Below are 26,111 nucleotides of genomic sequence, written 5' to 3'. Positions count from 1 at the left end.
AGCCGAAGGCAGAGGCTTTAACCCACTGAGCCACCCAGGTGACCCCTCTTTGTTCTTAATGCTTTATATTTTCCAGCTTTCCAAGAGAGTGTAATAACAAGCAGAGTAAATATTAAAAGATTTACTCAAAAAATTACTGTCCTGGGGCACCTGGGTGGCTCAGTGGGTTAAAGCCTCTGCCTTCGGCTCAGGTCATGATCCCAGTGTCCTGGAATCGAGCCCCACATCGGGCTCTCTGCTCAGCGGGGAGACTGCTTCCCCCTATCTCTACCTGCCTCTCTGCCTACTTGTGATCTCTGTCTGTCAAATAAATAAATAAAATTTTTTTAAAAATTACTGTCCTATTAATAGCAGTGAAGGCTGGAAAAATAAACTAATGTTTTGGGTGGTTTTTTTCAAAATACCTTAAGACAAACATGACAAAAATTTGATTAGAAAAAATGTCTGCTAACACAAATATATACTTTCTATTCAAATACTTTCAAACATCCAAACACTTAGTGTAAAGAGATAATGATCACTGACTATGTGCCATGCACAAGGTCAAATGCATTACACTTAATAGCAATTTCTTTTTTTTTTTTTTAAGATTTTATTTATTTATTTATTTATTTGTCAGAGAGAGAGAGAGAGAGCACATAAGCAGGCAGAATAGCAGGCTGAGGCAGAGAGAGGAGGCTCCCTGTCGAGCAAGGAGCCCGATGCAAGACTCGATCCCAGTACCCTGGGGTAATGACCTGAGCCAAAGGCAACAGCTTAATTGACTGAGCCACCCAGGCATCCTGCAATTTCTAACTGAATGATTTCTCACAGCAAAATTGTTAAGTTTATTTTACATAAGGGGCAGAGACGAGGTACAAAGAGGTTAAACAATTCAGCCAAAGCCACACAGTCAATAACAGAGCTAGGATTCAAACCCAGACAGTGTGGCTCCATTTCTGATTTCAGAATTACCATACTACACTATGCTGAAGGTACACAGGGTACATGGCAAAATGCCTGAAACTCAGGAGTTAATTTAAAAAAAAAAAGGCATAACTATTATGTCTAACTATATTATCTAGCTTGTCTTTACTTACTCTGTGATAATTCTGGACTTCCTTTCAGATTCATCATCTTTGGAATCGAAGGGCCATACACATCCACATCGAGCAAACCAACAGCCTTTGACTAGAAGGAAACAGAAATTATTGTAAGATTATTTCCACTCTTTGTCAATGATAACACACACAGCAATAGTAAATCTAACTATAAAGAAGAAAACTCGCAAAATATTCCAAAATCCTAACCTAAACTTTCTCAAAGCAAAAGTAAGGTAAAAGATCATAAACTACTTAAATAAATACTTCTTATTGGTTTACCAATTTCTTCTGGATAACTGAGGAGAGAAACTCCCTGCAAACACTTTACACATTGTGCTTCAGATCTCCCATAGAGTCTCAAATAGACTAAGACCTTTTTGGTCTGAAGACTAACAATTTACACAAAGACAATGTTAAAATAATGACATACAATGGCAAACAAAACCACAGGAAGATGGAGCATCAACCTTTGGAAAGCCCATCCAACACACCTAAGAATACAAAAAAAAAAAAAAAAAAAAAAATCATGGGACTAAGACTTAATAAAGCAAGTGAGAAATTCTGACACAGACCCCACATGGAAATACTAATGAGGACAGTGGCAGACATAATACAGAGACAACCTCTTACATGGAAGTCACAGTTAAACACCCAACGTCCTTCGGAGAATTCATAAACAACTAAAACTGTTTTTCATTGACGACGCAGCTACCTACCACGGGCAAAATAACCTGATTGTCCTCTTTACTAGTTGCCAGTTCATCAACAACATAGCCAATTAAAGGGAAACAAAATTCACTATTCCCAAATATGTTTTTTTTTTCTTCTCCCCCCCACCCATTTCTCCTTTGATGGGAGTAAATCAATCTGTTACTGGTTTTTCCATACATGAGCAAACAGAATGCTAACACTAACTATATGTCTTTGAGTTATGTTTCACCAGGACTTGGAATCTCCTCCCTCTCTCTCTCTCTGTATCCTGGCAAGATAAAATCCTTAATCCCTCAAAAAAACCTTTTTTTAATTAAATAATCCCCCATCTTCCATGTTATTTACCTATTTCCAGACACAAAATTACTTTTTAAACCTTGCTCTCTGGTTCCTATTAATACATAAAATAAGGTACATTCAACACTTATGTCCCTAATTTTATACTAAAACTGCAGTTCTCAGAAAATCATTTAACGTCCCTGTGTGACTCACAGAACCTGAAGGACTAGGGATTAAAATCTGCCTCTACCAAAATCTCAGCTTACTGTAAAATAAGTGAGAAAACAGGAAGAATATTTTAACTTTAATAGAAAGATAGCATATAAAATTTAGGTTTAATGCATTTAAGTATTAGCTTTAAAAAGGGTTGGAATTCCCAATGAAAAATTCTGACCAGTTCTGAACTCTTTTTTAAACCATAAACTGATTTAGTTAAACTAAACTAGAACAGAATTAAATTTATTATGGATAAAAAGATTTTCAGGGGTGCCTGGGTGGCTCAGTTGGTTAAGTGTCTGTCTTGGGCTCAGGTCCAGGGATCCAGCCCCATGTCAGGCTCCCTGCTCAGTGGGGAGTCTGCTTTCTCCCTCCCTCTTATCCCACTCCTTCTCTCTTTCTCTCCCTCTCTCTCTCCAATAAATAAATAAATATATTTTAAAAAGAGATTTTCAAATGAGGGAGACTAAAGCCTTATGAAATGTGGGTAACTGTTGATACTATTATCCAAGGGTCTGCTAATGCTAGAACTATTAAGGTAAAGAAGCTGAAGAGACTCCATTCTAGAAATACTCCGTTTTTCTAGTAGGACTCATTTACTCATGATCCATATTTGCCTCTGAATAAGCCAAAGAAGCTCAGTTCCCACTGTAAGAGGGAAGCAAAAAAGTTAACCATTCTCTGAGCTTTGTCCTAAGCCCCAAATACCTGATAACACCTAAGAAGAGCTAGATCCCAAATATGTTCCAGGACATTAGCTTGAACAAACCTCAGCTGACACTAGCACCAATAGTGCTACCTTCAGTAATTTATGAAACAGTGCCTATTGTTCACTTGACTCTCACCTTTGATCAGACCCTACCCTGGATTCCCAAAGGAATACATGCCCTAGACCCCTTTCCAATATAAAAACCCTAGCCCCAAGCAACAATGAGACTCATTCTGTTTTCCTTTCCAGATTGCCCAGACAGACCATCTTGTTCTGTCGTTTATGCTATTCAATAAACTCTTTCACTTTCTCCAGCTCATGTCTGATTTCTACCCTACACACAAGCCAAGGACTCTCTTGGCTGGTCCTGTGGAGAACCCCCACTCTGGATCCTTAGACCCAAGCTCCCTACACCAAGTTCACAAAATAATAAATGTCAATAAAAACAAAAACTATTCTAACAATTTTTTCTGCTTTGTTATTTATATTAATGTTGGTTTTGTAATAACTTGAAAAGGTTAGGTCCCAGGTTTCAAACTGATTTCCTAAAAATAAAGTCAAGTAAAATAACTTAACTTCTAAGTTTATTTTCATGAAACAAGGAAATAACTAAGTGATCCTGCTTGGGTCAATTTTTTCATCCCTCAGTCTTTAAGTTTCCTTCAAAATGTTAAAGAGAATCTATCATCTATTTGTCCTGAAAATATGAAAACCATGCTTATCTAAACATTCTTGGCATCAAGCTCAAGATCTGCCCCAAAATTTGCTGTGGTAAAAACAGATTTTACACACACCTAGATGGCTATTAATATACATAATAACATAAGAATAAAGGGGGCAGCCACAAGTATGCTCACTCACTCTCTTAAAAAAAAAGAATAGAGGGTGGAGGGGGAGAGGCCATTACAAGATTTTAGAGTTCCTTTGTTTCCTAGAAAACAGAGCCAAAGATAAGAGAATCTTCAGTGTATTAGGTTCTCTGCATACTCTCCCTAGGAGTAGTTACTACTCACTGACCTAAATTTAGTACCAAGGTTTACATATATCAAAAAGGAAACAGAAAGGAAGGCATGAAGTTCAGGAAGAAGAGAAGACAAGAAGGACAGGTAAGAAGGGAGGGAGGAAAAGATGGGAAGTTAATCAACAACATTATATTAAAACATGGATAAAACAGACCTCTACAGCCAGTTCTATGGACAAATTAGAATTCAGAATTTTTTTTTTTGGTTAATTTTAGGAAGAAAAAAAAAGAAAGAAAATTTTTAGAAAGCACGCCATCCTAAATTACCCAACTAAACACCTAAACTTCCCCCTAATTATACCCCCTTATTGCTTGAATTCCTTCTTGATGCCAAGTATCCTAAACATTTTATTTACATTTCTCCTTGACTACTCATAGCAATGGTGCAAGGTGGTATTATGCTTACCTATGGATGAGAAAGCTGGAAACTAACACTCAAAAGTGTGTGTGTTTGTGTGTGTGTGTGTGTGTGTGTGTGTGTGTGTATGCGTGTTTTAGAATGAAGCAGAGTGAGAAATTAAACCCCAAAATACTAACTTCAAAAATCTCCATCAGAACTTTAACACGGTCTGACTACAAAAAGTTTAGATATATGGCAGGGGTCAGCATGCTTTTCCCTAAAGGGCCAAACAGTACTATTTTAGGCATTGGGAATCATATGATCCACAACTACTCAACACTATCACTATAGCACAAAAGCACAGACAGTATGTCCATGAATGAACACAGCTGTGTTCCAATAAAACTTTATTTACAAAAACAGTCAGGGTATGGTCCACAGATCACAGTTTGCCAACTTCAATTTAGAAAATAAGTTTTCGGGATGCCTGGGTGGCTCAGTGGGTTAAGCCACTGCCTTTGGCTCAGGTCATGATCCCAGGGTCCTGGGATCAAGTCCTGCGCCGGGCTCCTTGCTCAGCAGGGAGCCTGCTTCTCTTCCCGCCTCTGCCTGCCTCTCTGCCTGCTTGTGCGCTTTCTCTCTCTCTTTCTCTCTGACAAATAAATAAATAAAATATTTTTTAAAAAATAAAATAAAAAATAAACGTTTTCATGACCAAGTTATTCAATCACCCAACAATCTAATTTTGGTTTTGCCAAGAGCAGGTAGAACACAGTCATCTCTTTTAATGTCTCATTAAAGATTTACTTCCATATCTTTAATTGGGTAGTTTTTAAAAGCAATAAAGAGCATACTTTTCATGCTGTTTCACTGGAACTAAGCATGTCTTGAATATCATGAATAAAATTGGTGTCCATTAAACAAAAACACTGAGCCTATACTAATTAAATCATATTGTACTTAGAATTGGCATAGTTCCTGGACCAGTAAAATTACCATAGCTACAAAAATTACCTTGAACATATTTTCAACTCAAGAACTCAATAATGTTCAAAAAGTGCCAAAAAAGCCTCGTTTGTTTTTCATAATTTACTCCATTGTTTTTAAATAGACTCCTATTATAGGTGTATAAATAGTCTGTTAATTTAAATTTTCAGAGTTTTATACTGTAAGAACACAAATGAGCAAGATAGAAGGCTATAAATAAATATATGCAGCTGAGTGTCTAACTAGCTAAGTTTTATGAGTCCCTTCTACCTCATTCCTCCTGAAATATTCAGTCAAGAAAGCTCCAATTAGAACTTCTCTTATATTTAATTTCAGCCAGGCTTAAGAGAATAGTCACATAAAAGTCCCACCAAATACACAACAGATAAAAATGATTAGCAAAAATAACTATAAACTTACTATCTTAGAGTGTGATTGCTCAAACTTTAAAGTTGTCATAAATGTAACCTAATATGTTGGTACCTAACATTACACTCTTTTTCTGACTCTCCTGAAGTTCTCAAAGTCTAGCAGATGACATAAAACAAAACAGACCAAACTCCAAAATACTATTTAGATTTTGGGATTTCTTTCTTTACAATTCATATCACCCTGTAATATGGCAGATTTACTCAGAGTGATTATACTGTTTCATTACTACCACATGAAAGCTATAATTTGAGAGCCTACAAGTCCTATTTTCTTGTGTTGGGTTTCAAAGGCACCAATAACAGTTTTAATACTGCTTCATTCTTTCAACAGAATTTATATTAAAGATCATAAAACTTCATGACATGTTCCTTTTATCCTTGTCATCTGTTAACAGATCCCACCAAAAAACAAACAAAAATAATTTTAGAAGGATCTCACCCAATTATTTCTAGGCATACATCTATTTAAGACTAAGACCTACCAAAAGGTTTTCCTTTCCATAAAAGTATCTAGTTAAGGGCGCCTCGGTGGCTCAGTGGGTTAAGCCTCTGCCTTCGGCTCAGGTCATGATTCCTGGGATCAAGTCCCACATCGGGCTCTCTGCGCTGTAGGAAGCCTGCTTCTTCCTCTCTTTCTCTCTCTCTGCCTGCCTGCCTGCCTACTTGTGATCTCTGTGTGTCAAATAAATAAATAAAATCTTAAAAAAAAAGAAAGAAAAAAAAAAAGGAAGAATCATCATCTAGTTAAGAATCTCATGATTCCCTGCACATTACATTTCACTTAATCTTGGACTAGCATTTGGGATTTAAGTTCAGTCAAGGCTCTTCTCTTTCTGCCTTGTTTTAAGTCAAGCTGCCATTCACTAGAATTTCAATCTCTTGGTAGAGAAAAATATGTTTCTTAATTATATTAGCTAAAATTAAACAAGAATCTGATGGGGACAAAACTAATGGCTAACGAACGGTTAAACAAGGTGACAAGGAAACTATTTCCTCCTATTTACTAAAGGACTGTCTAAATCTTCAAGTTTGGTAACAAAAGAGGAACAAGGGCAACATAAAGGTAAAAAGGAGCTATAAGGAGCTCAAACTTCGGCATTAGGAGCACAAACAGAGATAGATTCATGAAAAATATACAACAATCCCAAATGATTAACTAATTACTTGCGAAGAGCTGGGGGAAAAAGCAGAAACAGAAGAGAAATAATAGATTTCAAATTACAGACTACTTTAGGGCAGAAGGAAACTTAAAGAGATCATCTTAGTCTTCTGTTCACTTTTTAGTGGTGAAGCAACAGATCCAGAGATAATGCCACAACTGGGTCTAGTATCCAAATCTCTCTCCAACACACAATAAAGCCCAAATGCTAACAGTCACCAGCCATTCCCCTTTATCTCTCTCATCTCATCCTCTATCCTTTTCCTCCTTTTCCTTCCATTCCACAGACACCGCCCTCCCCGCGCCCCACCCCCGCAGCATCTTAAACACACGAAGCATGCATCTGCCTTCTGCAGTTGTTCCTTCAGCCTACAATCCTGTTCCCCCAGATACCCACCTGGTTCTCTCCATTACTTCCTTCAAACATCACTGCGTAGTGATGCTTTCACTGGCCACCATCTAAAATGCAGTTTCTTCACCATTCTACTGGACATTTCCCCCTCCCTTCCTACTTTTTCTTTCTTCTTAGCATCTCTACTGATACTTAACATATGTATATTTACTTACTTGTCTTATTAATTGTGTCTCCCCAGTAAAATGTTAATTCCATTACAGTAAGGATTTCTGTATGTCTTGTTCTACTGTACCTAGAACCTTGAACAGTAGGCAGTCATAGAGACCCCGTGTTCTACCCCAAGAAATTCTGCTTCAGTAGGTGTAGGCTGGGGTCCAACAAACTGCATTTTAATGTTCTAAGGTATAAGATGACTACGATGTGAAAAACAGTAATATAGATAATACAGGAAAGAGTAAGACAAAATTTGCAGTAAGGGCACAAGCCTTGGAACCAGCAGGATCGTGGTAATGGTAATTTATAGTAAGCAACAGTAACACTGAAGAATTTAAAGTGTATATATATATAAATAGACATAGATATAAAAGAGTAGTTAACATTCTGCCATATGGGTGAATAGTCAGTCACATATTGCATGGGACATATATATACAAAAATTATTCGCTGTTTATCTGAAATTCAAATTTAACTGAGTGGGGTGTCCTATATTTTTATTTTCTAAATCTAGCAACCCTACCCTGGCATCTCTCATCAACAGTGCAGTCAGAATGATTCAGTTAAAATGTAAGTCAGATCATGCGTGCTCAAAACCCTCATTACACCCCCAACCTTCCCCCATTGCACTCATGTAAAAACCAAAGTCCTCACAATTCACCACACTCCACATAATCTAGCCAGTTCCCTACCTCCTACCTCCCAATTCTGTTAATTTCATCACCTATTACTCTCTCCACTTCTAAGCCAAGGAGCCAATTGCCTTTTTACTGGCCCTTGAACAGAAAGCTAGACATGCTCCTATCCATTTGCCCTTAAACTGGCTGCTCCTTTTGCTCGACAGACTCTTCCCTCAGAGAGTCATAAGTCCATTTTCTCATCTCCTTTAAATCTCTGCCCAAATACCATCTTTTCAATGCAGCTTACCCTAAATCTACCTTCACCCTCAAGCACCACCCCAACCCCAGATCACTTTTACCACTTTCTACCTCTTTAGCTTACTTATAATGTTTATTATCTATTTACTACAAACTCCTTAAGGGTAGGGACAACTCCAGCACCTTAAACAGTAAACATTAAATAAATATTTGTTCAGTGAATGGATGGATGAATGTTCAGTGAATGGGTAGGGACATCTCCAGCACCTTAAACAGTAAACATTAAATAAATATTTGTTCAGTGAATGGATGGATGAATGGATGGACTAAAAAAGAAATGAACAAGCCTCCATTTGTTCCTCTACACAATATCAGGATAGTTACTATATGATCCCTAAGATCCCTCTTCAGCTTTAACATTCTATGATTTCATAAAAGTCCCTCTTCTACTACTTCTTTTTTTTTTTTTTTTAAGATTTTATTTATTTATTTGACAGAGAGAAACCACAAGTAGATGGAGAGGCAGGCAGAGAGAGAGAGGGAAGCAGGCTCCCTGCTGAGCAGAGAGCCCCATGTGGGGCTCGATCCCAGGACCCTGGGATCACGACCCGAGCCGAAGGCAGCGGCTTAACCCACTGAGCCACCCAGGCGCCCCTCTACTACTTCTATACAAACATTTTAACTTACAGGATTTAAAATCACATAATGTATATACAGCTAAAAGTATTCTGGTGTTAGAGAAAGATTTATATCCTTGCAACCAATGCCTAACCTAACCACCACTTTTCCCAATGAAAATCCATGTCATCTTCATTTTTCTATTGATCTCAACTCCAGAAAAACAGGACTTCCAGAAAGAAGATCTAGTGCAAAGAATGGCTATGGTGGGATACAGTAAATAAATAAATAATCAAAGTATAATAGATAAATCTTTGAAAACAAAAGCCACAAACATGGTATGAGAGGGCCCATTAAAAAGAGAGCAACTTTTAAACCTGCTCACTAGCAAGATTAGGTTCAGTAGAGTTTCGAATATAAAATGGCTGCACCAGACTTCCATTGTGGTTTTTTCCTTTCCAGAACAAGATAAGTAACATATTATTTAACAAAAGGCAATTCCCTTAAATTCCACATTTTCATCTAGTAACAGAGACAGTAAATCACAGATAAAACAACTTAATATTAAGAAAAGAAAAACCTTAAATCCTTGGCCTGTATAATTCAAGGCGGGGGAAAGATATTATTGTCCTCAGTCAAGTCTTCAAATACAGAGAATAATTAGCCTATTATCACTATGGTAATTCATAAAATGCTGAAAAAGATACTTCTAGACAGTAAACCCTAAAAATAAGTCATCGCATTGTTACATCAACCAGCCAGTTTTTTGCCAGAATCCAAGCCTACAAACTTAGAAACCTAACCAAACAAGAACCTTTCCTAAACCAGATAAAGTACTACAGCAAAAGCACTGAAAACCAACATCAATTCCTTTAGAATATTCTTAGCTAGACTGCAATGCAGGGGAAAGCATTTACAATTCTGAAAGCAGCTCTTCCAGAGAAGAGCGATAGAGCAATCACAGGAATTGGATGTGAACAGAGCACTAGATCCACCCTCCAGACTCAAAATCATAGGAGCCAAGCAGCTGGTTTTGAAACCCCTTCTGCTCATTTCCTCTCAGTGGCCTGAGAGGAAACTCTGCCCTGCTGAGGATGAAGAGCCCTCCTTATTCCTCAAGGAGATGGGATGGGGGAAAATAATTTACTGAGAAAAAAAAAATTGAGAGAAGTAAAATGAATTGGTGAGAACCAAATTAGGGAAGAGGCAGGAGAACAATTAAGAAAGAAAGATAGATTGTTCTGTGAAAAAGATCTGGGTAACTTCTTACTGGACAGAATCAGATCCAGAAATTCAAATGATATGCAGCAGTTTTGCCACCAATATGTTATACATGAAATGAAAGTAAGAAAGAATATACCAAATGTAAAACCAGGGTAAGTGTTCTAACTCATAATCGAATTCAGCAACTTCCATGAACAAAGTGAGAGAATGAATTACTGGCAGCAAGCTGCATTTTCCCAAAAGAAATTTAAAAGGTAGGCCAAAGGGTACTGAAGAGGAAACACCCAGCCAATAGATTCTTTAGAACTATTCAAAACAAAATTGCTACCGCTTCTAATTGGAAATCTCAAAGTATGTTGTGCATAAAGCTTCCTGAAACCATGTAGAAAATAGAGAAGAAGGGCAGTTTTAGGCTTTTTACCTATCTGAAGATTATAAAACAATATTTCTATTTCATCCTGTTGGGTGAGTGTGGTATATTGTGTCTGTGTGCTTGTGGAGGAAGAGGAAGAAAAACCAAGGAAGGATTCCTAAAAGAAGATTGGCTTTAGGATTTAGTTTAACATACTTCCACCCCTCTGTTAAATAATTTTATTAAAATTGCCTCATCTTGGGGCGCCTGGGTGGCTCAGTGGGTTAAGCCTCTGCCTTCAGCTCGGGTCATGATCTCAGGGTTCTGGGATCGAGCCCCACATTGGGCTCTCTACTCGGCAGGGGGCCTGCTTTTCCCTTCTCTCTGCCTGCCTCTCTGTCTACTTGTGATCTCTCTCTCTGCCAAATAAATAAATAAAAATTAAAAAAAATTTTTTTTAATTGCCTCATCTTTTATTTTAATATTTGATTTTAAGTTCTTACTCAGTACTCTGAACTATTATAAAAGATGCCATAGAGGCAGACACATATGTCTCAAGTCAGTTAATACGATTAATATACATTAGTGGTTAAAATTAGTTAACATTACTATCTCTATTTTCTATAAAATGTGTGAACCTTGGGGATCTGGATAATCTACTTAATCACAGATAGCATCCAGATCATAAGTGAAAAAAACAATTATGAAAAATCCTCAAGGTACCATTATGATTGTCATCTACAAAATGATGTTACAAATTACATAGATATGCTATATACTTATACATATTATATATTTAATTATATTTATATACTATATTATATAACAAAATATAAAACTTACAAACTAATTTGAATTAAATAGCTGTTGCAATATACAACACATTTTTAAATATCTCCATTACCTCTTGATGTGGTATTTTTTTTTTAAGATTCTATTTATTTATCTGAGAGAGAGAGAGCACAGAGGAACAGTGAGAGGGAGCAGAAGACTACCCAGTGAGCAAAGTGCCCAAAATAGGACTGGATCACATTACCCTGCGTGCATGACCTGAGCAGAAGGCAAACACTTAACCAAATGAGCCATCCAAGTGCCCCTTGATGCAATATTTTAAAGTAAAGGTCAACAACAGATTTTTTTCAAAGTATTAACACCCTACTCAAAATTCAAAAATGGTTAATTTATTAATTCTATTGCAAAGTAGCAAAAATGTTTTTCTGATAAATGAAAATTGGTATTACTTAATACCATATAAATCTCATAAGTGATTGCTATTTTTAGAATTTTTTTAATAACTAACATACTAACGTCATAGTCGAATGCATGAAGAAGCAATCTAGGATTTGCATCACTAAATAAATGCGCAATGGGACGCCTGGGTGGCTCAGTTGGTTAAGCCGCTGCCTTGGGCTCAGGTCGTGATCCCAGCATCGGGCTCCTTGCTCGGCAGGAGCCTGCTTCTCCGTCTGCCTCTGCTTGCCACTCTGTCTGCCTATGCTCACTCTGACAAATAAATAAATAAAATCTTTTACTAAATAAATAAATAAATGGGTGATTGATTACAGATAAGTTGCTAATCTCATGGAACTTTAGTTTATTACCGATAAAATAAAGATTAAGAAGACACCGACCTTACAGGAGTTTTGTGAAATTACAGAGCAACATAAATTCGTGAAATGTAAAGGAAAGCTAACAACTATATAGTACTACAGACCAGGCACTTTCTAGAGACTTTATGTATGTTAGCTTATTTAATCCTCACAACAACCTTTTGAAGTAGGTGTATAATAATCCTCAATAAAGAAACCGAGGCACAGAAAGGTTAGTAATTTACCCAAAGTCAGGAAGCTTTAAGTGCAGAACTGGGACACAAACTCAGGCAGCGTGTCTTCAGAGTCTACAGGTAATACTACAACATGCTGTCTCTGTCCAATGAAACAAATTAAGTCAAATTCCTCAAGCAGCATAAGTTCTCAATGTTAGTGCCTTCCCTCCCTTCCATCAAAACCCCTTTATACACTGAAACTGGAAAAATAAGCATTCACTCTCAACAAGGAGTTATTCCCCACACAAGACAACCACCTAAAAAAAATTCTCATTATTAATCCAGGTAACTACATAAGCTTTGAGAGTAACAAAATGATCCTTAATGTGCACTTATTACTTTCATCTGAATTGATACTGTTTTTTGTTTTTTAAGATCAAGAACTATGTCTAGTTTAAGGTTTTATATGAAAACACTGTGAAAAATAGCCTCTACTATTATTAAGTAACATATTTCACAGAAATTGGATTTAGAGTTTTTGGTATACCTGATTTTTATAGATTGTACAGAACAGACGCAGCCAAAAATGCAGTTAAGAAAACAAAGACTCTGGGAAACAAACTGAGGGTTACAGAAGGGAGGGGGTTAGGGGGTTGGGATAATGGGTAACGGGCATTAAGGAGGGCACGTGTTGTGATGAGCACTGGAAGTTATACACAACTAATGAATCATTGAACACTACATCAAAAACTAATGATGTACTGTATGTTGGCTAATCGAACATAATAATAAACAAATAAACAAATCTTTTTAAAGATGTAAAAAAAGGGGACAGCTGGGTGGCTCAATCAGTTAAGTATCTGCCTTTGGCTCAGGTCATGGTTGCAGGGTCCTGGGATCGAGTCCTGCATTGGGCTCCTTGCTCAGTCAGCAGAACCCTCCCTCTGCCTGCTGCTCCCTCTGCTTGTGCTCTTTCTCTCTCTCTCTCTGCCAAATAAATAAAATCTTTTAAAAAACAATTTTTTAAATGCAAAAAAAGAAAACAAAGATTCAAATGCTCAAGACTGGAAGATATTTGGCTGGACCAAAAGGAAATCAGCTACTGATAACAATGGATACTAAGAGAAGCAAGCACCAAGAGAAGCAATTTACTATAGTCTGTTTCTTATTTGCCTTTTGTTGTAGTTGTATAGAAATCTGTGTTTCTTTGCTAATTCAAATATGTAGTACTTACTACAGGATAATACCCAAAAAAACAGTGGGGTTTTTTTTAATTTAATTTTTTTTCAGTGCTCCATAATTCATTGTTTATGTACCACACCCATTGCTCCATGCAAAAAAAAAGTGATTTAATGAATGTTTACAATGTACCAGTTACTATGCTAGACACATTGCATACGTATCCCTATATTTTACAATAGCTCTATATAGTAGCTACTAATGTTAGCAAAACCTCTGGCTCAACTATAGACCCCAACAATTAAAACCAGTAACAAACAAGACTGCTTAACTCATGCTCTAACTAAAAATCATTATGCTTATTTCTAATTGCACTTTCTTGAGGCACTGACAAGACATTCTACAAGGACCAGAACATTCCAACCACCAAACCAGAAAAGTCCTGACAGCAAAAGAATGCCTAGACCACACATCCTCTTCCCTGCCCATAATTGTGAGCTGAACACATACAGAGTCCCCCCACCCATGACCATGCACTCTCTGCCTGCTCTCTTGGCATACCCCCTGAATATCTCCTGTAAAACTCTAGATGTCCATCTTGCCGGTGGAGAGGTCAGTTGGTAAGACTTGACCCTGCCACCTGTCCTGGCTGCCAATATCTCAAATAAGTTTCTCCATTTCTCTTTTCCAAATCCTCATTTCTTGAGTGACTGGTTTCTCTTGCAACAAGTTTATTCGAGTTTCTTCAGCAAAAGTGTTGGCAAATCCAGCACAGGGGTTATGCTTTCAACTTCTCTAGGCCCCTCAGATTAGCCAGGACAGAGCAACTGACCACAGCAGTGCCAAGGGGCACCCATTCATTTCCTAGGTTAGCAATTGTGGTATATCATTTGGTAACATTAATAATAATATTACTATTATTACATATATCACAGGTAGGGGGCCTCAGCTCTGAGAAGTCAAGTTCACAGAGTTAATAAGTGAAGAGCGGGGATTCAAATACAGGTTTGCCTAAAACTGAAGTCCACACTTTCCCTACCAAATATATCCAAACCGAGCTGTGTATCAGAATTACCTGGGGATCTTGTTAACAAAATTGATGGTCAAATCCCAGACCTAAAAATATCAATTCCCAGAAATTCTGATTTAACAAGCTCCCGAGGTGATTCTGATGTAGCAAGCTGGCACTGGTCCTAGAAGTAGCACTTAAAAACTGCCATGCTACCTCCACTTCCTCCTCCATGTTCCATTACATTAGTAATTAGAAAGTAAGATTAAAGGGTCCTAGGAATCAAGTTTTATGGACAATAAATGTTATTAATAGAGTAAGGACCCAATTCAATTTCAAATTGGGAAATACATTATGGTAAATGGCATCACCACCTTCTCATTCACCACCAAAGCCTAGAGTAATCCTTAATCCCTTCTAACCTGTCTATTAAATCTGTCTCTTCCTTTGCCTTTTTACTACTAACCACAGGATATTAGCATCTGAGGACTGCTGGTTGTTAGTCCCCTGAGAAGCCTTGCCCCCACCCCTTCTTTTCAAAGGCAGAACACACCTCCTAATATTAAGGTGTAAAATGTCAGATTCCCCACTTTCCCTTGCAGCTAAATCAGTCATAAGATCCAATCCTGGTTAATGAAACTTCAGAGTGCCTAATGAAAGTTTTTTTTTTTTTTTTTTAAAGATTTTATTTATTTATTTGAGAGAGAGACAGTGAGAGAGAGCATGAGTGAGGAGAAGGTCAGAGGGAGAAGCAGACTCCCCATGGAGCTGGGAGCCCGATGCGGGACTCGATCCCAGGACTCCGGGATCATGACCTGAGCCGAAGGCAGTCGTCCAACCAACTGAGCCACCCAGGCGTCCAGAAAGTTTTCTTCCCTAACAAAAAACCGTAAGAAAACACACGCTTTACCTTCTCCTCTTTATGACTAAATGAGACAGCCATGGGTGACCACAAGGATTAAGCCAAAAGAAATGCAGAAATGCTACCTGATAGAGCTGGGCTTCCTTTTAACCAACTCTGTAACTTCCACATTTCTTGTTAAGTGATTTAAAAAAACAACAACAACTATTTCTTAAGTCAATTTTAGCTGAAAAGTCAACTCTCACTTTGGCTATTGTGACAGTATCCTTGCCACCCATCTGTCCTAATTTGTTGTTCAATATCACTATAAATCTTACCTCTGAAAGCATAAATTTTATCACGTATTGTGCATTAGTAGAAAACTTTTTAGCATATCCCACTGATTATAGGACAAAATCCAAACTCTTTTACAAAACATAAGCATCCAGTCTATCTTCCGTTCGACTCCCCACAAGCCCTCTGGTCCCAATACACCATACACTAGCCATACAGATTACTTCTTTTTTTTTTTTTTTAAAGATTTTATTTATTTATTTGACAGACAGAGATCACAAGTAGGCAGAGAAGCAGGCAGAGAGAGAGGAGGAAGCAGACTCCCTGCTGAGCAGAGAGCCCGATGCCCCGAGCTCCTTCCCAAGACCCTGGGATCATGACCTTAGCCGAAGGCAGAGGCTTTAACCCACTGAGCCACCCAGGTGCCCCCATACAGATTACTTCTGATTCCAATACCTCCTATCATGACTTTGCTCACATAGTAACTTCAACCTAGAATTTTCTTCTTTTCTGCTATTTTTCTACCTGCCAACATTCTACTTAATTTTCAAAATACTGCCTTTGCTTAAAACTGGAATTAATTCCTCTCCATTATGGTATTAACACATTCTGTTTATACCTACCAATTACTATGCTTGCTGCATTCTTCCTCATACATAAATAAATACATGTAGGGTGCCTGGGTGGCTCAATGGGTTGGGCCTCTGCCTTCGGCTTAGGTCATGGTCTCAGGGTCCTGGGATCAAGGCCCGCACTGGGCTCTCTGCTCAGCAGGAAGCCTGCTTCCCCCTCTCTCTGCCTACTTGTGATCTCTCTCTGTCCAAATAAATAAATAAAATCTTAAAAAATAAATACATAAATCTTTTTTTAAAAAAATTTTTTAATAAATAAATAAATAAATACGTGTATCCCACAAGGCTGGAAACTTCATAAAAGTAGCACCCATGAGTAAACACAGTGTCTGAAGATGGTCCTTATATTGGTCAACTGAGTTTGCTCATAATCACCTCGGCATTCTCAACTATGTTGTTTTGGAGCCAAAAGGGATGGACATTGTATTTTAAAGGGAAAGAAAAACTATAACAAAAATATTTGAGGTAGTTGTAAAGATCATTTTTGTGGAACCTCAAAACCTTTTGAACCTAGGTATAAAAGTTAACTGTTAATTGCTAAATAAGAACCAAAAAGAGAAGGTAAAGCCTTGCAAAATGCAAGTCATATATATATATATATGTGTGTGTATATATATATACACATATATATAGTCATATATGCAAATCATCTCTACTCTTTTATGATTAAAATGACTTCTTAAATTCTACTAGCCAGTAAACTGCCCAGCTTCAATCTCATTATTGCTTTAGTTTGGTTTTATCATTTAGTTTTTATTGAAACTACACTGGGAAACCACTTCATACCCAGAAATATAACTATAATCAAAAAGAGAAAGTAAGTTTTAGAAAAGGATGTTGAAAATTTGGAATCTTCCATTACTGCTAGAAGAAATGTAAAATGGTGTTAAGTATGAAGTTTGGAAATACTCTGGCAATTCCCCAAATGGTTAAACATAGAGTTGAGACATGATCCAGCATTCTCTACTAGGTATATCCCCAAGAGAACAGAAAGTGTATTGGACATACACTTTTATATAAAGTTCATATAAAAACTTTATAAAAAGTTATAAACAGGGGCACCTGGGTGGCTCAGTGGGTTAAGCCTCTGCTTTCAGCTCAGGTCATGATCTCAGGGATCATGTCCCTAAGATCTCAGGGATCGAGTCCTGCATCGAGCTCTCTGCTCGGCAGGGAGCCTGCTTCCTCCTCTCTCTCTCTCTCTGCCTGCCTCTCTACTTGTGATTTCTCTCTGTCAAAAAAATAAATAAAATCTTTTAAAAAAAAAGTTATAAACAAATATTCATAGCAGCATTATTCATAATAGCCAAAAAGTAGAAACAACCAAATGTGCATCAACTGATTAAACAGATAAATAAAAAGTGGTATACCCATACAACAGACTCAGCAATACAAAGAAATGAAGAACTGAAAGATACCACAACATGGATTAATCTTGAAAACATAAAGCTAAGTGAAAGAAGCCAGTCACAAAAGACCATATTGTATGATTCCATTTATATGAAATGTCCAAATAGGTAAATCTATAAAGACAGAAAATAAATTCATGGTTGCCTAGAACTAAGGGTACATGGAGAAATAGAAGCTAAGGATATAAGGTTTATTTTTTGAGCAATGAAAATGTTCTAAAATTGATGATGAAAGATGTACAATTCTGTGACTATATTAAGAGCCATTAAATTATACTTCAAGCAGATGAACTATATGGTATGTGAATTTTATCTCAAACCATTAAAAAAATGATAGGAATGAAAACACAACATTCCAAAATCTTGGAGCTAAGAGAGACGTTTATAACAATAAAGGCCTAATAAAAAAGCAAAAAAAAATCTCCAATACCTAACCTTACACCTAAAGGAGCTAGAAAAAGAAGAACAAACAAAATCCAAAAGCAGCAGAAAGAAGGAAATAATAAAGATTAGAGCAGAAATAAATGAAATAGAAACAAAAAACATAACAGACTAACAAAACCAAGAGCTGGCTCATCAAATGATCAACAGAATTGATAAAACTTTAACCAGACTCAACCAAAAAAAAAAAAAAAAAAGAGAGAAAGGTCTTAAATAAACAAAATGAGAAATTCAAGACAAGAAGACAAGAAATAACAATGACACCACAGACATACAATCGTAAGAGAATATTATGAAAAATTATATGCCAACAAATTGGATAACATAGAAGAAATGGATAATTCCTAGAAACATATAACCTTCTCAAATCGAATCAAGAAGAAATAGAAAATCTGAACATGAAATTCAGTCAGTTAGCAAAAAACTCCCAACAAATAAAAGTCCAGGACCAGATTGCTTCACAGGTGGATTCTACCAAACATTTAAAGAAGAGTTAATACTGATTGTTCTCAAACCATTCCAAAAAATAGTAGAGGATGGAAAACTTCCAGATTTATTCTATGAGGACTACATTACCCAAAACCAGATAAAGACAGTACAAAAAAAAGAGAACTCCAGGCACATATCTATGATGAACAAATAAGCAAAAATTGTCAGTAAAATATTAGCAAACTAAATCCAACAATATATTAAAGAAAATCATTCACCATGATCAAGTGGGATTTATTCCTGCAATGCAAGGGAGGGTGGTTCAATATTTGCAAATCTATCGATGTAATACATTGAATCAATAAAAGAAAGAATAGAGGTGCCTGGGAGGCTCAGTGGGTTGGGCCTCTGCCTTCGGCTCAGGTCATGATCTCAGGGTCCTGGGATCCAGCCCTGCATCGGGCTCTCTGCTCACCAGGGAGCCTGCTTCCCCCCCCCTCTCCCTCTCTGCCTGCCTTTCTGCCAGCTTGGGGCCTCTATCAAATAAATAAATAAAATATTAATAAATAAATAAATAAAAATAAAAGGATAAAAACCATATGATAGTTTCATAGATGCAGAAAAAGCACTTGTTGAAGTACAACACCCATTTATGATAAACACTCTCAAAAAAGTAGCAGAGGGAACATACCTCAACATAACAAAGTCCACACATGAAAAACCCACAGCAAACATTGTATTTTAAAGGTGAAAAACTGAGAGCTTTTCCCCTAAGATTAGGAATAAGACGAGAACATCCACTCTCACCACTTTTATTCACCATAGTACTGTAGGTCCTAGCCCAGAAATCAGACAACAAATAAAAGGCATCCAAATTGGTAAGGAAGAAGTAAAACTGTCACTACTTGCAGACAACATACTATATATAGAAAACCTTTAAGAGGAAGGAGTGAAGATGGCAGAGTAGTAGTGGGACCCTGGGGTTGCCTCGTTCTTCAAGCCTCATTCTTCAAACACAGCTAGATCAACGTCAAATCATTTTGAACAACTAGAAAATTAATGAGGATTTTAAAAATAATCTATACAGGGTACCTGGGTAGCTCAATCAGTTAAGCATCTACCTGTAGCTCAGGTCATGATCAAGTCCCATGTCAGACTCCCTGCTAAGCCCTTTCCCTCTGCCCTTCCCCCCTGTTGTGCTCGCCTTCACTCTCTCTCAAATAAATAAATAAAATAGAAAGAAAGAGAGAGCAAGGGAAAGGGAAGAAGGGAGGGAGGGAGTAAACAATATACACAATATACACAATTGGAGGGAAGAACGAGGCAGATAGGAGGTTGAGAGACGTGAATTAGGAGAGAGAAAAGCCATGGTGCCATGGAGGGGTGGGAACACTTTTCGAAGAGTAAAGTCAGGAATAGGGGGAGAGAGATCAGTGAGTAGGGTTTGTGCAAGACATCAACGTATAGGGATCCCCTGGGTCACACAAGGAGAGAATGTTCCCCTTCCTGGAGCACATTTGGAAGACGGTATTTTGCCTCTCCAAGGACAAATGGCCCTCCGAGTGGTACTGAGGGGACATTCAACAGCAGGGGACAGAGGCACACAGGCAGATAAACCTAGCAGCAGCTCTTTACTGTGCTTCAACGTAAGACTCCAGACACTCATGCAAGCATGCGACTGCTTTTCTGGGACAGAAGAATGCCAAGAGTAACACTGCAAGGCTCTCCTCCAGAGGACGGGAGAGAGTCCATGTGCTGCTGGGTACTTTAAACTTTGTTTTGAATCCCAGCCACTGGCCAGAGATAAAACTCAGAAGCACTGTGGCACCAAGCGTGCAGACAGCCAGGCAAAGATTAATGGAGGACAGGGATCTTATGAAAGCCTGGGACACAGGTAAGGAGACTGTTCACTTTTCTCTGAGGGCCTCCTTAACAGTGGCAGCCCCAGGTTCCCCTCTTCGGGGATGAAAGGATAAGGGGACAGCATTTTACACACACATGCACACACACTAGCATGGCTGGACTTCAGAGAGAAACACAGCACCTCCAGCAGAGGCTGGAGTCACTTATACCAAACCCTGCCCCCTACACGGCAGGAGAATCTTTACAAGGGCAGGTCTGACTCTGAGCCACTGCAGTGGGCCTCTCCCTCAGAAGACCAACATAGGCCCTCCACATGCATCAAGGCTACTGATCATAAAGTGCTCCCAAAGAGTCAGCTTCAATTCTGGTGGAAGTAAGACCAGGCCTTTTTTTTTCCTTCCTCCTGGCTTGTTTCCTTTTCTCAGTTTTTTGGATCAGGCTTTTTTTTTCTTCCTCCTTTTTCTTTGGAATCAGGCTTGTACTTCCTTTGTTAGTTTGTTTTCTTTTTCCTTTTCCTTTTCTCTTTTCTGGGATCAGGCTTTTTTTTTTTTTTTTTTTTTTTTTAAATCAGGCCTATCTTCACAAACAAATAAAGCAAACCTAATTAAAGGTCCAAACACTCCTCACTGCAAGAAGGAAGAACTCTGTAGAGGACCCACCTGTGGTAAAGAGCAGCCAAACACAATAGCAGAGTGCACACAGCACACACCAGAAACACTTCCCAGAGTGCCAGGCCCTGGACAGTGTAGGACCCATTCTTTTTTTTTTTTTTTTTTAAGATTTTATTTATTTATTTGAGAGAGACAGAGCAAGCATGCATGAGTGGGGGAGCAGGGGAGCCAGGATGACCAGAGGGAGAAGCAGACTCCCCACTGAGCAGGAAGCCTGACATGGGGCTTGATCCCAGGACCCTGAGATCATAACTTGAGCAGAAGCTTAAACAACTGAGCCACCCAGGCTTCCTAGGACCCCTTCTTAATACAGGATCTCTCAGAAGCATGAATCAGTACATGCTTTCATAACATGCAAAGGGAAGAAACCTAGACATAATGACAAGACAGAGGAATTCTCCCCAAAGGAAGATCAAGAAATCACAGCAAGAGGGATAAAAATATATGTTTATAAATTTTAAAAAAATTAAAAAAAAAAAAAGAAATCACAGCAAGGGATTTGCTCAAAACAGATACAAGCAATATATCTAAATAAGAATTTAGAAAAACAGTTATAAGAACACTAGCTGAGGGGGGCCACCTGGGTGGCTCAGTGGGTTAAAGCCTCTGCCTTCAGCTCAGGTCATGACCCCAGGATCGAGCCCCACATCAGGCTCTCTGCTCAGCAGGGAGCCTGCTTCCTCCTCTCTCTGCCTACTTATGATCTGTCAAATAAATAAATAAAAAATCTTAAAAAAAAAAAAGGAACACTAGTTGGGTTTGAAAGAAGCATAAAAGTAACCAGAGAAACCCTGGCTGCAGAGATAAAAGACCTAAAAACTAGTCAGGCCAAAATAAAAAAATGCTGTAACTGCAATGCAAAATTGACTGGATGTAATCCCAATGAAGATGGAAGAAGCAAAAAAGTGAATAGGTGATAAAGAAGATAAAATTTTAGAAAATAATGAAGCTGAAAAGAGGAAAAGAAAACTACTAGATCACAAATATAGACTTAGGGAACTGAGAGATTCCACCAAGTGCAATAGTATCCATAGCATAGGAGTCCCAGAAGAAGAACAGAAAAAAGGGGCAGAAGATCTGTTTGAACAATTATAGCTCAAATGCATTAAAGCCCAAGAGGCAAGGTGAACTCCTTTCAAGATCAACAAAAACAGGTCAATACCAAGACATATCACAGGGAAACTTGCAAAATACAAAGACAGAGAATTCTGAAAACAACTAGAGACAAAACACCCTTAACCTACAAGAGTAGACACATAAGATTGGCAGCAGACCAGACCACAAAAACACAGCAGGCCAGAGAGAGTGGCATGATATAGTCAAAATGCTGAATGGGAAAAACATGCAGCCAAAAATACTATATCCAGCAAGACTGTCTTTCAGAACAGGAGAGATAAAGAGTTTTCAAGATAAGCAAGAACTAAAAGAGTTTATGAACAGAGTTCATGAACACTAGAACACTATAACAGCTCTGCAAGAGCTTGAGCAGGAAGACTACAAAGGAACAGAAACAATCTATAGAACAGAGACTTTATGATAATATAATGGCACTAAATTTATAACTACCAATAGCTACTTTGAATGCAAATGGACTAAATCCTAAATCAAAAGACACAGGCTATCAGAATAGATTTAAAAAAAAAGACCTATTGATATGCTGCTTACAAGAGACTCATTTTAGACCCAAAGACACCTCCAGATTTAAAGTAAGGGGGTAAAGAACCATTTATCATACTAATGGACATCAAAAGAAAGCTGGAGTAGCCATACTTACATCAGACAAATTAGATTTTAAACCAAAGACTGTAATAAAAGATGAAGAAGGGCACTCTATCATAATAAAGGGGTCTGTCCAACAAGAAGATCTAACAACTATAAATTTATGACCTCGACTTGAGAGCAAATATATGTAAATCAATTAATAACAAATGAATATATAATATATAAATTAGTTAAGCTTAAAGAAATTCATTAATAATAATACAATAATAATATGGGACTTTAATGCCCTACTCATACAGTAGGTATGGTCAGATCATCTAAGCAGAAGATCAGCAAGGAAACAAAGGCTTTGAATGACATAATGGATCAGACTTAACAGATATATTTGGAGCACTTCAGCCTAAAGCAGAATACACATTCTTTTGAAGTGCACATAGAACATTCTCCAAAACAGATCATATACTGGGTCACAAACCATGCCTCAACCAATACAAAAAGACTGAGATGATACCATGTATATATTCAGATCACAATGCTTTGAAACTTGAAGTCAATCACAAGAAAAAATTTGGAAAGACCAAAAAACATAAAGGCTAAAGAACAGCATACTAAAGAATAAATGGGTTAATCAGAAAATTAAAGAAGAATTTAAATAATACATGGAAGCAAATAAAAATAAAAACACAGCAGTCCAAAATCTTTGGGACACAGCAAAGGCTGTCATAAGAGGGAAGTATCTAGCAGGATCTAACAATAGAGTCTCTCCTCAAAAAGCAAGAAAAGTCTCAAATGCACAACCTAACCTCACACCTAAAAGAGCTAGAAAAAGAATAGCAAATAAGGCCTAAAACTAGCAGGTGCAGGGAAATAATTAAGATCAGGGCATGAATAAATGATAAAGAAATAAAAATAAAACAGTAGAACAGATCAACAAAACTAGGAGCTGGTTCTTTGAAAGAATTAACAAAATTGGTAAACCCCTAGACAGACTTATCAAAAAGAAAAGAGAACCCAAATAAAATCACAAATGAAAAGGAGAGTTCGCAACCAACACCACAAAAATACAAACAATTATAAGAGAATATTATAAGCAATCATGTGCCAAAACACTGGGCAATCTGAAAGAAGTAGATACACTCCTGGAAACATACAAACTGCCAAAACTGAAACAGGAAGAAACAGAAAATCTGAACAGAGCCATAACCAACAAAGAAGCTGAAGTAGTATTAAAAAAAAATCTCCCAACAAACAAGACCCCAGGACCAGATGGCTTCCCAGGGGAATTCTACCAAACACTTAAAGAAGAATTAATACCTGTTCTTTTGAAGCTGTTCCAAAAAATAGAAATAGAAGGGAAGTTTCCAAACTCATTCTACAAGGCCAGCATTACCTTGATTTTAAAACCAGAGAGACCCCACCAAAAATGAGAATTATAGACCAATACCCCTGATGAACATGGATGCAAAAATCCTCAACAAGATACTAGCTAACCAAATCCAACAGTACATTAAAAGTATTATTCACCATGTTCAAGTGGGATTTATTCCTGGGCTTCAGGGGTGGTTCAATATCTGCAAAACAATCAACATGATATACCACATTAAAAAAAGAAAGGACAAAAAAAAAAAATAAAAAAAAAAAAAGAAAGGACAAGAACTATATGATCCTCTCAATAGATGCAGAGTAAGTATTTGACAAAATACAGCATCCTTTCTTGATAAAAACCCTCAAGAAAGTAGAGATAGAAAGAACATATCCATAGCCAACCCAGAGCTAATACCATCCTCAATGTAAAAAAACTTAGAGCCTTTCCTCTAAGGTCAGGAACACAACACAGATGCCCATGCTCACCACTGTTGTTCATCATAGCACTGGAAGTCTTAGCCTCAGCAATCAGACAAAAAAAGAAATAAAAGGCATCCATCTCAGCAAGGAAGAAGTCAAACTTTCACTCTTCGTAGATGACATGATACTCTATATAGAAAACCTAACAGAGTCCACAAAAAAATGGCTAGAACTGATAGAGGAATTCAGCAAAGTTGCAGTATATAAAATCAACATACAGAAATCTGTTGCACTTCTATACACCAATAATAAAGCAGCAGAAAGAGAAATCAAGGATTCAATCCCATCTACATTGCAACTAAAACTATAAGATACGCAGGAATATACCTAACCAAAGAGGTTACACTGAAAACTATAGAACATTTATGAAAGAAACTGAAGAAGACACAACGAAATGGAAAAACATTCCATGCTCTTGGACTGGAAGAACAAATATTATTGGGGTGCGTGGGTGACTCAGTGGGTTAAGCCTCTGCCTCTGCTCAGGTCATGATCTCAGGGTCCTGGGATCAAGCCCCATCGGACTCTCTGCTCGGGGGAGAGCCTGCTTCCCCCTTCTCTCTCTGCCTGCCTCTCTGCCTACTGTGATCTCTCTCTCTCTCTCTGTCAAATAAATAAATAAAATCTTAAAAAAAAAAAAAGAACAAATATTATTAAAATGTCTATACTACCCAAAGCAATCTACACATTCAGTGCAATCCCTATCAAAATATCAAAAGCATTTTTAACTAAGCTAGAACAAACAATCCAAAATTGGTATGGAATCAGAAAAGACCCCAAATAGCCGAAGTAATTTTGAAAAATAAAAGCAATTGGGAGGTATGACAATAGCAGACTTCAAGCTGTATTACAAAGTTATAATCATCAAGATGGTATGACATTGGCACAAAAGCAGATATACATCAATGGAACCAACTAGAGAACCTAGAAATGGACCCACAACTATATGGTCAACTAGTCTTCAGCAAAGCAGGAAAGAATATCCAATGGAAAGAAGTCTCTTCAACAAATGGTGCTGGGAAAACTGAACAGCAGCATGCAGAAGAATGAAACTAGACCACTTTCTCATACCATACACAAAAATAAATTCAAAATGGATAAAACACCTAAATGTAGAAAACATCAAAATCCTAGAGAAAACAGGCAGCAACCTCTTTGACCTTGCAAGAATGCAGAGAAAGGAGAACCCTCTTACACTATAGGTAGGAATGCAAACTGATGCAGCAACTGCAGAAAACAGTATGGAGGGTCCTCAAAAAGTTAAAATAGATTTACCCTACGACCAGCAATTGCACTACTAAGTATTTATCCAAGGGATACAAAAATACTAATTCAAAGGAACACATGCATTTCGATGCTTATAGCACTATTATCAACAACAGACTAAGTTTAGAAAGAGCACAAATGACTATTAACTGAAGGAATGGATAAAGAGA

General features: G+C 37.6%; 1 protein-coding gene across 7 annotated transcripts in view; it reads right to left on the bottom strand.

The window, feature by feature from the left end:
* Positions 1 to 26,111, bottom strand: part of NUBPL (NUBP iron-sulfur cluster assembly factor, mitochondrial) — a 200,109-nt gene that overhangs the window by 149,530 nt on the left and 24,468 nt on the right. For all 7 annotated transcript variants that reach the window (XM_059371241.1, XM_059371242.1, XM_059371244.1 and 4 more), the window contains one exon: positions 1,080 to 1,170. In XM_059371241.1, coding sequence (XP_059227224.1) covers positions 1,080 to 1,170 — 91 coding nt within the window. The remainder of the gene's footprint in view (positions 1 to 1,079; positions 1,171 to 26,111) is intronic.

The sequence above is a fragment of the Mustela nigripes genome, chromosome 13, assembly GCF_022355385.1.
Source record: "Mustela nigripes isolate SB6536 chromosome 13, MUSNIG.SB6536, whole genome shotgun sequence".
Lineage (NCBI taxonomy): Eukaryota > Metazoa > Chordata > Mammalia > Carnivora > Mustelidae > Mustela > Mustela nigripes.
This window is presented reverse-complemented; position numbering and strand designations above follow the sequence as displayed.